Raw genomic sequence first — 13,901 nt, forward strand, 5'->3', positions numbered from 1 at the left:
CTCTTGCTGTATAAATATATGAGTAAATTAAATGTTGTTTGGCCACAGCTGCCACTGATTACATCATACCAACTCAGCCATCACTGTAGTCTTAGTAGTCAACAGTCTGATAAAGTAACTATAGCATAATTTATTGAGCCACTGTAGTCTACTAATGTTAAAATCTGTACCAGGTACCTTCCCCACGATGGCTTTGCAGATGTAAATAGGTTAGTGTTGATTGTCCAGCAAAAGTAACTGTCCTAATATGCAGCTATTTCTGAAGCTCACAATTACTTTAAACAAGCTAGGAAAAATACAGAGAAACACAAAGCATACTGCAGCTACTAGTAGCTACATGAGTAGTCCATTCCATGCAACAGTAGTCCATTCCATGCAACAGTAGTCCATTCCATGGATCAGGTGTTCACTTTTAACCACTGCTACTTAAGATATACCTGTTTCCACCTCTGAGACAGATTAAATTAGAGAGGAGCTGATTCATTTATTAATACTGTAATGTGTAATGCTTAGCCTACAGGTGAAAAGATCATGATGCTGGCATGAGAATCAGTCTTATAAAAGTAAAATGACATTGTCTGAAAAACGCTCTCAAATTCAATCAGAGAGCCTAATTTTCAGACTTTTTTTCTGGGGGCATACCCCAGACCCCCTAGGTTGGCATGCTAGTGTGCTTCAAACACTATAATGCCATAACTTGACTGTAGACACTAGATGCTTCATCGTAATTCGCTTTATTTTCATACAAAAAATTTTCATGTAAGAAATTTTTGTACAAGTTTTGCATAGCTAAGAATATAAGCTAATTACGGGCCTTACGGCATGTCCCCATCCGGCTCAGTCCCCCCTTTGGAAAAATCCTAAATCACCCCTGAAAACTATGTACCCAATGTATAAAAATAAATAAATAAAAACAAAAAAAAAACAAAAAAAAAAAATAGCTCAATCAGTTGTAGAGAAAGACCAAGACCTCATCTCATGAAAGTAAAAATAACTGGTAACTTAAAGGGTTGATATGGAGTGGCCAACAATACATCTAACTACAATTACCAAAGTATTAATCCATGCAATTGGCTATAAAACAGGTGTACCTATGAAAGTAACTGGCAGCTGGTATCTGAAGCAGCAAAAGAATTAATGTCGATATACAAATATTGCAATTAACAAAAATTTAACGGTGAACCTTTATCGTTCAGCTCTAATTGGCTGGTAATTTGGCCACCTTTTAATGTAAAGAGCAAAAAAAAGGTGGCCAAATTATCTGCCAATTAGAAAATAATTAATTTAGGATGCAGCAAAAGTGAATATATATATCAACATTCATTCTTGGCCATTTCAAATATCAACTGTTTCACTTGCCAGTTACTTTATAATTACTTTCATGGGTGCACCTGTTTTACAGCCAATTACAAGGTGTTCTTGCATGGATTAAAACTTATACTTGTACTCTTGTCCGCCCAGAGATCAGCTAAGTTATTTTTACTTCTCTCCATATATGTACAATTGATCATGAGCTGTTTATACACTGGGTTACAGGTACATGTAGTTCTTGGACATGCCTTTTTTACAGCAAAGGTACATTTGGGGTGGATATTACTCAGTGATAGGTTCACTGGGGGAACAACAAAAGTAATTGGTTTAAAAGGTGAATTTAGAAGTAAGCAATTAAAATAGTGTAAAACTCTCAAATGAACTACTTTCCACAGAAAACACAATCACGTTGTAAGCTCACAAGCATTGTTCCATTAAGAATTACATACCAGTAATTGTAATAATTGAGCAGAATTAAATTTTATAATAGGCTGCATGGTGCCTGCTGTAAACAATTGTGTACCTACTGCACATTTGACACATTAAATGTTAGTTCTGAAACACAACATTATAAGTTACGTTCCTATGGTCCTACCCATTTAGGGCAGAATTAACCAATAAACTATAAATAACTTTACAAGAAAAATTTTAGAAATGAAATATTTGAAGTGTTTTCTAGCACCATGTTAGTTTCAAAATCCTAGTGTGACCATAAGGGTGATTTTCCAAAAATTGGTCACAATTACTCTTGTGGCTTCTATACTCCATAATACATAGTAAAAACTAGGGGTGCTTAAAATTGAGTCAGTACTTCCAAAACCCCCTCCTTCCACAAGTCAGTCATCCTGATAGCACAAAATAATTATAATATATTAATTTGTCAGTGATGCAAGTATCAACTTAAAATACAAAAATTGCTAGTTCAATAAAAATAAATCCATAAACATGTTTGTGAGTGTAACACATCATGTGTAGTGTATAGAGTTTAATTTCTAGTGTCCTTGAGGTCAATGTTCTGATTCTCAGCCATTTTGTGCAACAATAGTGACATTTCATTGACGGTGGTTTTAAGATGGTTCAATTCCTCTGTTAGCTTGCGATTTTGCTGTAACAGGACCTCCTTAGTTTCCTGGATGAAGACATGTATGAAAACATTCTCTACACACACATAATTGTATAGGAACATTAAGGGGTGGTATACATGACACATAATATACATACAGTGTACGAAATTATGCAATCAATAAAGCTTTTTAGAATCCTAAAAATTGAACAAATGCCCACCCCATACTAATTGCTAAAGAGGAAAGTGCCCATTTTGCCTATATTTTGTCTGTTACATGACCCTACATATGGAAAATCAGTGCATGAAGCACACCTGTAATCAATCCACATATTTTTACAGTGAGGTGTGGTGAGCAGAGTTGGGGGTAACGCATTACACAATATCATTACTTTTGCAATAACGAGTAATATAACGTGTCACATGATGAAGTAGTGAGTAATGTATAATGGATATTACATCCGGAAATTGTAACAAATGTAATGCGTTACTTCTTTTTAAGGCACAATGTAGTCAGCCTCGTGATTGGCTGCATTTTGGGCCCAGACAACACTGGAGACAGAATTGCAATATGGGGAGTGCCTTTGTGGCCAAGACACTACAACAAAGTATGTTTTTATGACTGAACTACACCAGAGAAACCCGTGTTTTGCTTGTGTCACTTGTAGTTGTAGGCTAGTAGTTAAAAATGGCTATAAAAGGTCATGAAAAGCACATGAGATTCACCGAGACTTTTGATATGTTGCAGAGCACATTTTTCTGTACCAGAAACAGTTAAAACTGTTTTTGTTGCAATTAGTTAAAGGGAAAGTAGTAAAATGACTGGACTAATAGAAATAACAAGTAATATGTAATGAGATACATTTTTAGAGTAATGTACTCTATTTCTTTTTGCAGAAGTGTCCCTTCACTGGTAGTACATCAATAGTTTCACACTATAATACTCACCACCAGAGTTGGGGTTGCAAAAAAATAAGGACAAAGGTTAATACTTTCAGTGGTTTTCAAAGGAAACTAAGTTTGTAAAAGCTGGATATGGAGTTTGTTTGCTTATCCAAGTACTGCATAGGGTCATCATGCAGTTGACGAAGAAAGCCACAATCAACATCAACAATAGAAGTGATCATCAACAATAGAAGGGGTCATCAACAATAGAAGTGATCATCAACAATAGAAGTGATCATCAACAATAGAAGGGGTCATCAACACATGATGATATGATAACTGGATGTACACTGGATGCATTTTACTAAAAGGCAAATAATGCAATGAAGTGCTCAGTCATAGTGCCTAAACAAAACTAAATTTAGTCAGGCACACTTGTAAACATCATTCAGAGTCTTCTAACGTTGACTTCCTTTAATGGCAATCATTACAACTTACAAGCATTCCATATTTGTAATGATTTTCATAGCACTTTAAGTAGTTGTGTTTTTCTATATGGAAACACTTAAAATCGCAAAAATTGAAGACAAACATTTTGCCTGAGTTTCTACAAAAAGTGAGTGCAAAAGGGTTGAATGTACTGTCTGACCGAACTGAAACACGTTCACATGAACACCAGTTTTGGTCAGAAAGCAGTCATTTTTATGTACTAATTGATTGTACATAACCACCATTGTAAGCCACAATAGTTTTGTAAGGTTTTGTTTAATATCTTTGACAGTACCACTACACTGTATGATCAGTATGCGTATATCTCAAATATAGTACCCGCGGTGGCTGGATGGCTCTGGCTATTCTTGTTGGAGCATCAAAACGTTCCACTCCCCAAAATGATTGCAGATACTCCCAGGCTGAGTTCTGTCTATTAGGGGATGCCTTGCAGAACTTGCTGAGTACGTAACGATGTCCAACCCATCGTGAAACAAACTTCTCAGCATTCAGGGCAAACTCCACCTAATGATCAATAATATACAGTGATACAGTAACAGTGTAGCTATGGGTAGAACCTGTAGGGCAAGCCTCTTCAGTTCAGCGTCTTCTTGTACTTGTTTGATATCATCAACAGCCAAACCAACCTGTTAACAGCACATGTAACTTTAAAATTAGTTAACAATATCATGTACATATATAGTGTATATTCAACTTGCAGCATACTAATGAATCAACAATATCAGGCACATATATGGTAAAATAATAAAATCTTTAAGAAGCTTAATAGCTGCAATTAAAATTTTTAATATATATTATTATTATTTTCTTGTTGTACTTCTTGCTAACAGATTTAGTTGCACATCACAGCCCCACCCCCTCACCAGCAGGTTGGTCAGTAGTATAGGCATGAGGATGACAAACACTATCCAGAGGATGTAGGAGACAGTAGCAAAGTCAAGTCCAGTGGCAAAAAATATCGTATCAAATCCAAATTCTCCTGTTGTCATGACCATCGTCTTCAACATTGACCGGCCAGGATTTCTGAATGGATCTCGATCCTGAATAAAAACAGATGAACACACTTATACAACTGTCAACAGATTGTATAGCATAATATTATTATACTGTAATACAAATACATTTCATATACCCATATGGCAAGACATCCACATTTTATTGATTAGAAAATAGATCTACCTACATAATTTTTATTTACTTCTTTCAACTGCTCAAGAACAGAATATTGCACCAAAATTTAGAGGTTAATGTTTATTGATAAGTGATTTTAGTTGTTTTGACTGACTATACATACATACACAAGCCCATTGGCTTATCAACAGCACAAGTAAAAAGATTTATGTAGCGCACACACACACACACACACACACACACACACACACACACACACACACAAAGCAAAAGCAAAGCCTACGGCAGCTGTGTTATTGCTACCCAGTGAACCAACACTATGCTTGTGCACCACTCAGGTGCTTGAGCCTTGTGCAGGCAAATCCTCCTGGGGCAGGGCTAGTAGCCCGCATGAGGACTGTCCTGGTGTTTACTGGGGAAGCAAATGCCCAACTTCCCTTGTCTCACTTAGTGGTGTTGGCATTGTTGTGGAATCTTGGGTTCCGTGACTTTTCTCCATGAGACCTGGACAGTCCTCCTGTGGATAACTAGCCCTGCCCCGTAACACACACACACAACTCACAGGTTCATCAACTTGAACAAACAACATATAAAAGGCTAGTCCAAATGCTACAATGAACAACAAGGCTAGGAACATGAAGCGAAGGAAAGTGTACACAATCTTAATGAACATCACCACATAGACACCAAACAATGGTAACTTCTTCATGAACAACACAAGATCAAACCAAGCAAGGAAAATTGCTGCTGCCCCCAATTGCCACTGCCAATTCTTGACACATACACAACACTGGATGAAACCACCAGAAGCAAATAGGATTGATGAAATAAATAAGCACACTTCAATCCAGTTCTCCCAGTCAGTGATGTAACCAACTGGGTCTGATATGAGCTGTAAGGATTCAATGAGCAAACGTATTGCAGAGAATAGCAGAACAACTGCTGCTGCAAATCTTAGGAAGTCTCTCCTTTCATTAGAAAAGTCTGCGTAAAAATAAATAATGCCAATAAAAAGCGTTACAGACTACTATATATTCAATTACTACAGGAAACCTTTCTGTGATGAGGTGAAGATGTGTAGTGTGATAGCTGGATCTTTAAAATTTTTATGAGACAGTCTCACATATTTTTATATAACACAGAACACATTCTGTAAGAAGCTTTTTAACATTTAGTCAGCCCTTTGTGTTTGTTTTCAATGTATAATTATTTCTTATGTGCAAATGTAATCTTTGACTTTATACACTGCACAAACAGCACGCATGACACTCACCATCATTGCAACGTGATTCATCACCTGCAAGATAACAAGTAAATGTTACACCAGCACTATTGCTAACATTATGAACAATGGGCCCAGTACTCTTAGTAACAATGCATGGTAAGGATTTCCCTTCCAGTATCCCAAACTGAAGTGCTATACAACACCTGTGAAGCAGGGAATCAGAAATTAGACACTGAAACTGAGCCGAATGGAGAAAAAAAAACAGACCAGGTGGTGACTTGATCCAGAGACAGTTTGCAAGTGCTTGAGGAGCCACACATTACGGGATCCAGGAATTCAACCAGCACTTAAACAGCATAACTCTTCTCTTATTTCATTATGGTTTGGTTTACAGTGAAGCCTCATCAGTAGGGCCACAGGAAAGTCATAATGAGGTCATGAAGTACATTTTAACTATGTTTGGGACCTACTTGACATGGCCACTATATTGAGGTGACCTTATTAAAGAGGTGGCCACTAAGTAAGGTTTTACTATATTAATTACAAATTCACAACCAGTCATATATGCACTGTAAGCCTCTGAATAATGCAGAAACCACCAGTGAATACACACACACAAAAGCAAAAATAAAGCCATCAAATAGGACCTCCATTATCCATGTGTTCATATAACTGAATTTGTTCAGATAACTGAAGCCCATTCATTTATATAGAGTTCTGTTCAACTACTCAATAGAACATTCACCTAATGACGAAATACTCTAATAGAAAAGTCACTTATTCTGTTCAGATAATTGAGATTCGGATAATCAATGTCCTACTGCATGTTTTATATATATATATATATACGTATGTACAGATACCATCCTAAGGAAATCTATGTATCTCTACAAGTCAGAAAATTTCACCTGGGGCAGCATTAGAAATTTACGAAAGGCTGTATTGTGTCTCACAGATCAAAGTTCACTTATTCACTACCCTATGGTGTAAGTCTTATTATGCCTATATGGCCCACACTTTCCATACAGTACAATGCAGCACTATATGTGACCAGATTGTACAAAACCGATCCAAATCATACATCAGGCAAAATCAAACTAACACCACCAGTGGATAGCTACACTATCGTACTAGTAGTTTTGACCCTCAGTACTACTCAAACTACTCGAGGCTGGTTTTAACAGACATCTTTTTTGGGTGGTGTAGAGATCTCGAATGGCAGTATCTGGCCTTGTGAAGGGTCTGGCTTGGCAAGAATTAGTGGTATACTGGTGGATGGCCTGATAATGTCAGCCAGACATTTTTTTCTGTTGATTTTGCTACATATCAGCCACTAAGGAGCCAGCACAGACCTGTCATCTCATGTCTGGATTCCAATCATGGTCTACCTACATTTTGAAGTCTATCTCTTGCCCTCCCTGCCACCCCCCACCCTCCACCCCTTGTGAGCACTCGTGATACTACTTTGCTAGTCCAACTGCTCAGATTTTCTATCTTATTTGGCAGGAAACTAGGCAAGCAGCTACAAGTACTGGAAGTGGTCTGATAGGTAATAGATTGGTGCATCATTTGTGTAAATTTCATACGCGTGTTTGCTATCCTTGGCAAGTTATGCTGACTTGAATTCTTTAAAACCGTTTATCTCTCGGAACTTCTAATGTGCGATTTGGATCATTTATCCAAAATCTAGTCACATATATACCATACAACCAAGTACTACAATGTGTACTAACAATCACATGATACTCGCGCTCTAGTGACATCATCTATCACAGTTCCAATCAACATCATATTATTATCAAATACATCACTGCCATTGACTGTGCCGTTTACCAGACTGCTGTTAATGATTATGCTACTATTCCGTATCATACCAACAGGTTCACTGCCATTGACTATAGTGGCATTAATTATGGGACCATCACATGTCTCAGCATTTCCATTACCTGAAGAGATAGTAAAAATTCAAACACGCAATCGCCATAATTATGACTTACACTGGCCAGTGTTGGGATGGGGTAACAGTACAGCATACAGTGTTAGGAAGATGAGAAAGGCAAAAAAGGTGGAGAGATTGAGCCAGTACAGCCAGCGACCATAACGCTGCCATTTTGTCTTCAGCAGACTGGTGACCAAAGGATGACTTAGTAGGATGATTTGTTCACTCTCCACCTGTAAAGGTAACAGTATATCCAGCTTCTTTTTAATAGATTCAAACTTAAAGACTAGTTTTTCCAATTTTCTTACTGAGGCCACAAACACCTCCATATTAAGCACAGAAATATCTCCATATTAAGGACAAAAATACTGTACAGCGTAATAATTCGACGGAGGGAATTTTGACAAATTCTCTATCTCTTGAATATTGACGAGGAAAATATTGATGAATGTCCTGCACCAGAATATTCTAAGTCACGTGAACTTTGCTGAGGAAAACTTTGATGAATGACAAGCATTTCGTCAAATTCATCAAAAATTTTCCCCGTCAATTTTTTACGCTGTACAGTACCTCCATATTAAGGACACAAACACCTCCAAATTAAGGACACAAACAAGACCACAAGCACCTCCATATTAAAAATACAGACACCTCCATATGAAGAAGACAAACACCTCCATATTAAGAACACAGATACCTTCAAATCAAGGGCACAGATACTTCCATAATTAAGGACACGGACACCCCAACATGAACATGAAACTCCTCCATACAAGGGTGCATACTTGAGTTTACTTGTGTATGCTTAAGGCTTGTTGTTACTTTCAAGTGCAGTTGGCCTCAATTTCTGCTGTATACAACTCACCATAATGTTCAGGGGATGGTTGCTCTTCTTAAACCCAACAGGTCCCCAGTCATTCTCCCAAGTATCGTGACTTCCAAGCACTTGATGAAACGCAGCTGCCGGTAACTGGCCTATGCCATCAGTGCTATCAGTACTGTCCTCTATACCAGAATAGCCACTCTTTGAGCGAAAGTCATATATCTTTCCATCTTCTTGTCGTATCAGGATACTTTGTGTTTGCTTTTCTTGAAAGTCTTCGAGGAATTCACAGTCAAAGGTGACCTCAAAGTGTGGACTATCTTGAGTGACAGTGACCTCTCCACCATGGGGTGACATCACTATTTCACCAGTGTTGTCTGAAGTACACTTGTTGAACACACACACAGCAATGTCTACAGTGAATTAAACAATGAGAACAGTAACAGTTCATTGACATACAATAATGCTTAAATATAATTTTTTAATTTACAATACACTGTATTCTGTATTTACATATACATAGTACAGTGGAGATTCTAGAGTTGAGACATGGCAGGAAGGAAGGAGGGAGCACAAAATGTACAATAGTTATTTTTTGAATGTAAATTAAAATCTAGGGTTGCTGTACAATCATTGCAATTTGAATGGACAATAAAATTCAAAACATATTCTTTTGCATCAAACTTTGAAGTAAAAACAAAGGAAATGATTCCTGCAATGCTTGAGATTGAACAGAACAGCATTTCTCAGGGAGTTGGGTGTTGGTTTGCAGTTGAAAGTGAGACAAATTCACTTCTATGCAAGTCCATAAGTAGTTGTCAACCTCAATTAGTAGCATTTATATGCGTACATAGTAGCAACAAGGTTCTTCAAGTAAAAGATAGTGCCACAGACTAATAAAAATATGATGAGCTGGGGAGCTGTGTTGTCTACCGTTGCCTTGCCAACTGGCTGTCTGTAAATGTCACACATCACAGTGGGTGTGGTCATTGCTAACACAAACTAAGATTGATACTTTATTCCTTTTTCAAAAATAACAATGAAATACAGAAGTCATAGGGACCTCAGAAACTGTTCTTTACAGAGAGGTTAAATGCACAGTGTCCATTATTCAGAGGGTCCAGAATATAATACCTAATGTTTGTAATGGTCACATGTTTATTATATAGCTACTTATGCTTTAACAAAGAAGTTTGCAATAAAAAAATAATTGATTTAAAATGATCAAACTAGGGTTCCAGCGATTAAAGGTATTGAAACAAGAGATGATGGTAGCTATGAGGGAAAATCCCTACTTGGTATTGTAGCAATGTGAGAAAATCCCTACTTTGACATTGAAAAATGGTGAAACATGCAACTACGTAATTTAGGCAGATTGCTACAATGCCAAGTAGGGATTCTCCCTGGTAGATTCCACTATCTCTTGTTTCACTACTAGAACCCTACTTCATTTAATAAATTTTTATCGCACTAGCTATTATAAAAACTAAAAGTGTTCCACAGTACATACCAGGCATCTTTCTAATCAGCCTCCTCATTGGTGTGTTGAAGTTATCAACACAGTTCCTTAGAGTGTTACGCCATTGTTTGCACTCCACCAGATACTTGGTAATCTCCCTACACAAACAAACAAACAAACAGTGACCACTATTAATGAATGTCCACAAAACTATCAGTGATCCAACTAGGGACCTGTGGGTAGGACTAAACAAAGCCAGGGAGGACTTAGTCCTGTAATATATAACCTACAACATATACAGAGGTACATCTTCATTATATTGCCTTGTGCCCTGCATTGTGAAATTACAGTAGTATTGTTAAACCTGTATAATATGGACTGCTCTAGGCATACTATGATTTTCAATGTTAGTTTAGTACTCGGATATTTTGGGGTCCTAACTAAATGTCTTGAATATATTTAAGTAGGTGTCCTCAAGTGTCTGCATTAACAGGTCCCAGTGTAACATGGACACCTCGGGACCAACCAATGGTATCCTGATTATCAAGGTGTCCTGGTCAGTTTGTACATATTAAGGGATACTTTAGCATAATTGTCCACAAGGTTTAAGCAACATTGGCTAAAAATACTTGGCAAGTGGTTGCAATAGACAGGTGGTTTTCCATATTAATCATCCAAATAGCGAATTGAAATATTTAAATTTTCTTTCAATATGCAATAATTATACCATGGCTGCGAGGGATTTTGCTAATATATACACTCGAGCCCCGAGGGCCGCAGGCCTGAGGGGTAAGGGTGTGTATATCAGCAAAATTCTGACACAGTCGTGGTATAAGTGATATACGTATATATATGAGTCGGGGCACACTCACCTGATACGTAGGTGAAAAAACTACAGAGCGCTCATCCCATTTGTTTTATACACTAGCATCTGATGATCGATTGTGGTTTCAGGGCAAATATTTCTCAGAACATTATTCCTACGTCATTATGTTTCAACATACGCTAGGAACTTTCAACTGTGGGATTGGTTTTTGGGGTGCAAAGGATCTATGGTTTCTAATACTACATTAAACCTTTGCTATTGTGGCAGTAAGTAAGCTAATACATTAAGTTAAGTACTTAGGACTATAATCTACTCACCTAGTTGTCATATTTTTCTTGTTTCGTGGACTGCTCAATGGCTGATACATCCCACATGCAGTGGGTAGAAATATGCATCCATGCATCACCAAAGCAATCGTTTTACAGATTATTAGTCTTAGAATATAGTTTAGTTACTGTCAAATAATCTAAAACTTAACAACTACACTGAGCCTTGCCTAATGTGTAAACTAAAACCCACAATAAAATGCTTCATGTCACTCAATAAAATGAGTCAAAGTGTTTCATATCTTTGAACTGGTTGGGCATCAAAGCCATGAGCAAACCGCGTTCCCATGATATTTCCCGGGTAATATCTAGATATTGCCCAGGCAATATGTGAGCTAAACCCTAAGCAGTTCCTTTGAAGGTATAGCAGTGGTATACGTATGTAGGTCACTGATAAGTACAGGTTAGCATTCAAGCACACATCACACCGTAATGTAATCGCCAATCTTTTGAGTAGTTATTAAGTGGTCCAATAGAGTGTACATACCATATTTCCTTGGTTAAATGCCACATTTTGAATAGTAGCCATGCTTGAGTGGTACCACAATCGATTTTATTTTTGAGTGATGAGTTTGGATGGTCACCACATTGAGTTTTTGAAACTAAGGTAATAAATGCCGTGGCACTTGACCAAGAAAATAAAGTACAAACATCATGGTCTTCACAGATTTAGATGTGTAAATGGTGTTCCTCATATGCATCACATTATTCATTTCAACTCACCTATGGCCATGCTCAACAGCAAGGTCAAGACAGTTAAAGCCATTCTGTGATCTCTGTCTGACGTCTGCTCCACCTTCAACCAGCACCCTAACACAATTGAGGTGACCTTCTCTGCAGGCCAGTGTTAGGGGAGTTTCCTATGCAACACAAATAAAAGATGTGATGCACCTATACAGATGCATGCTTTGAGGACAAAAACAGTTTCTCTACACAAGTATGAGGGATGTGTGTGTGTGTGCTAGCGACGTGAGTAGTTTTGTAAGTAATGCAGGTGAGTGGGGGTAAGGCAACACTAGTGCTCAGTACAGCATTATATAGAAGCAAAAGCACTACGGTCAACCATTAAGCCACCAAATATACACAACCAACACAATCACTGTTGGTCCTTCAAATGGTAGCGGTAAATGGGTCAATGCCATACTGGCCTCTCATATACTGTATAAACAAGCTACATTACGTAGATCCCACTACAGTAGATCCCACTACTAGTTAAATCCCACTACAGTACATACATACAGTGTGTATAAAATAATAATAAAGAACAATTAAGGCTGTACCGATACCATACTTGATAATAGAGTATATACGTAACATGATCATTATGGCTATGTTAACTTCCACTATACACATGTTTTCCAACAATACAATTAATCCTTTACAGAGATTATGAGGTTGCTTGATTACTATTGGTTCTATGAGGTTGCTTGATTACTATTGGTTCTATGAGGTTGCTTGATTACTATTGGTTCTATCAAGTGTAAATGATATTTAATTTACTCTTCGTGGAATTCAAACATACTTTCAAATTTTATTGGCTGTTCACTACACATACGTGAAGAAACTGGTATCAATACACACTGGTATCAATACACACTGGTATCAATACACACTGGTATCAATACACACTGGTATCAATACACACTGGTATCAATACACACTGGTATCAATACACACTGGTATCAATACACACTGGTATCAATACACACTGGTATCAATACACACTGGTATCAATACACACTGGTATCAATACACACTGGTATCAATACACATATTATTTTTTAATGCTGCGACAAATTAAATCTATACCAAAACAGCCAAGCTGTGAAAAAAGGGTGCATCCCCCAAAAAAGCCAGGGTGAAAAAAATGTGAATTCAAAGATGGTGGCCAAGAAATTACTGTGGTGATATAGGTTAATAGTTAATAATGACAATTCAGGTGAATTTGTGTTGCTTCTCCAAATTCAGCACCAGATTCACCTGAATTGTCGTTATTAAATTTTTGCCATTATCTCACCATCACAGCCATTTCTTGGCCACCACCTTTGGCTTCACATCTTTTTTCACCATGACTTTTTTGGGGAGGGCCTCACTGTTTTTTCACAGCTTGGCTGTTTTGGTATAGTATAACTTCTTTTTGTATTTGTACACTCCAAAGCAAGTCTGTGGCCAGCTTTGGAGTTTTTTTTCTTTACTGCAGAAAGGAGGAAGACATCAAGAGCTCATTGCTGTGGATTTTATTCTATAATGATGATTTTTTAACAAAAATTAATACTCTTTGAAAATTATCACATTTCCTCTCTCCTACAGGTTGGCTCACAACTTGGCTGGCTTGTAGCAGAAATCTCTAACTTGTTGTCGTTGAACTCTCTACAACGTAATTTCTTTGTAGCTGAATTCTCT

The 13,901-nt window shown here is 37.4% G+C and overlaps 1 protein-coding gene across 2 annotated transcripts in view; it reads right to left on the reverse strand.

Moving 5' to 3' along the window:
• Positions 1-2,154: 2,154 nt before the first annotated feature.
• The window catches only part of LOC136259045 (transient receptor potential cation channel subfamily A member 1 homolog), a 51,269-nt gene continuing 39,522 nt past the window's right edge, over positions 2,155-13,901 (reverse strand). For both annotated transcript variants that reach the window (XM_066052455.1, XM_066052454.1), the window contains exons 10-20: positions 12,222-12,358; positions 10,398-10,504; positions 8,930-9,300; positions 8,123-8,297; positions 7,859-8,071; positions 6,174-6,197; positions 5,463-5,884; positions 4,633-4,809; positions 4,327-4,395; positions 4,088-4,273; positions 2,155-2,440 (exon numbers count right to left, since the gene is read on the reverse strand). In XM_066052455.1, coding sequence (XP_065908527.1) covers positions 2,297-2,440; positions 4,088-4,273; positions 4,327-4,395; positions 4,633-4,809; positions 5,463-5,884; positions 6,174-6,197; positions 7,859-8,071; positions 8,123-8,297; positions 8,930-9,300; positions 10,398-10,504; positions 12,222-12,358 — 2,025 coding nt within the window. In that variant the 3' untranslated portion in view covers positions 2,155-2,296. The remainder of the gene's footprint in view (positions 2,441-4,087; positions 4,274-4,326; positions 4,396-4,632; positions 4,810-5,462; positions 5,885-6,173; positions 6,198-7,858; positions 8,072-8,122; positions 8,298-8,929; positions 9,301-10,397; positions 10,505-12,221; positions 12,359-13,901) is intronic.

Source organism: Dysidea avara, chromosome 6 (genome assembly GCF_963678975.1).
Source record: "Dysidea avara chromosome 6, odDysAvar1.4, whole genome shotgun sequence".
Lineage (NCBI taxonomy): Eukaryota > Metazoa > Porifera > Demospongiae > Dictyoceratida > Dysideidae > Dysidea > Dysidea avara.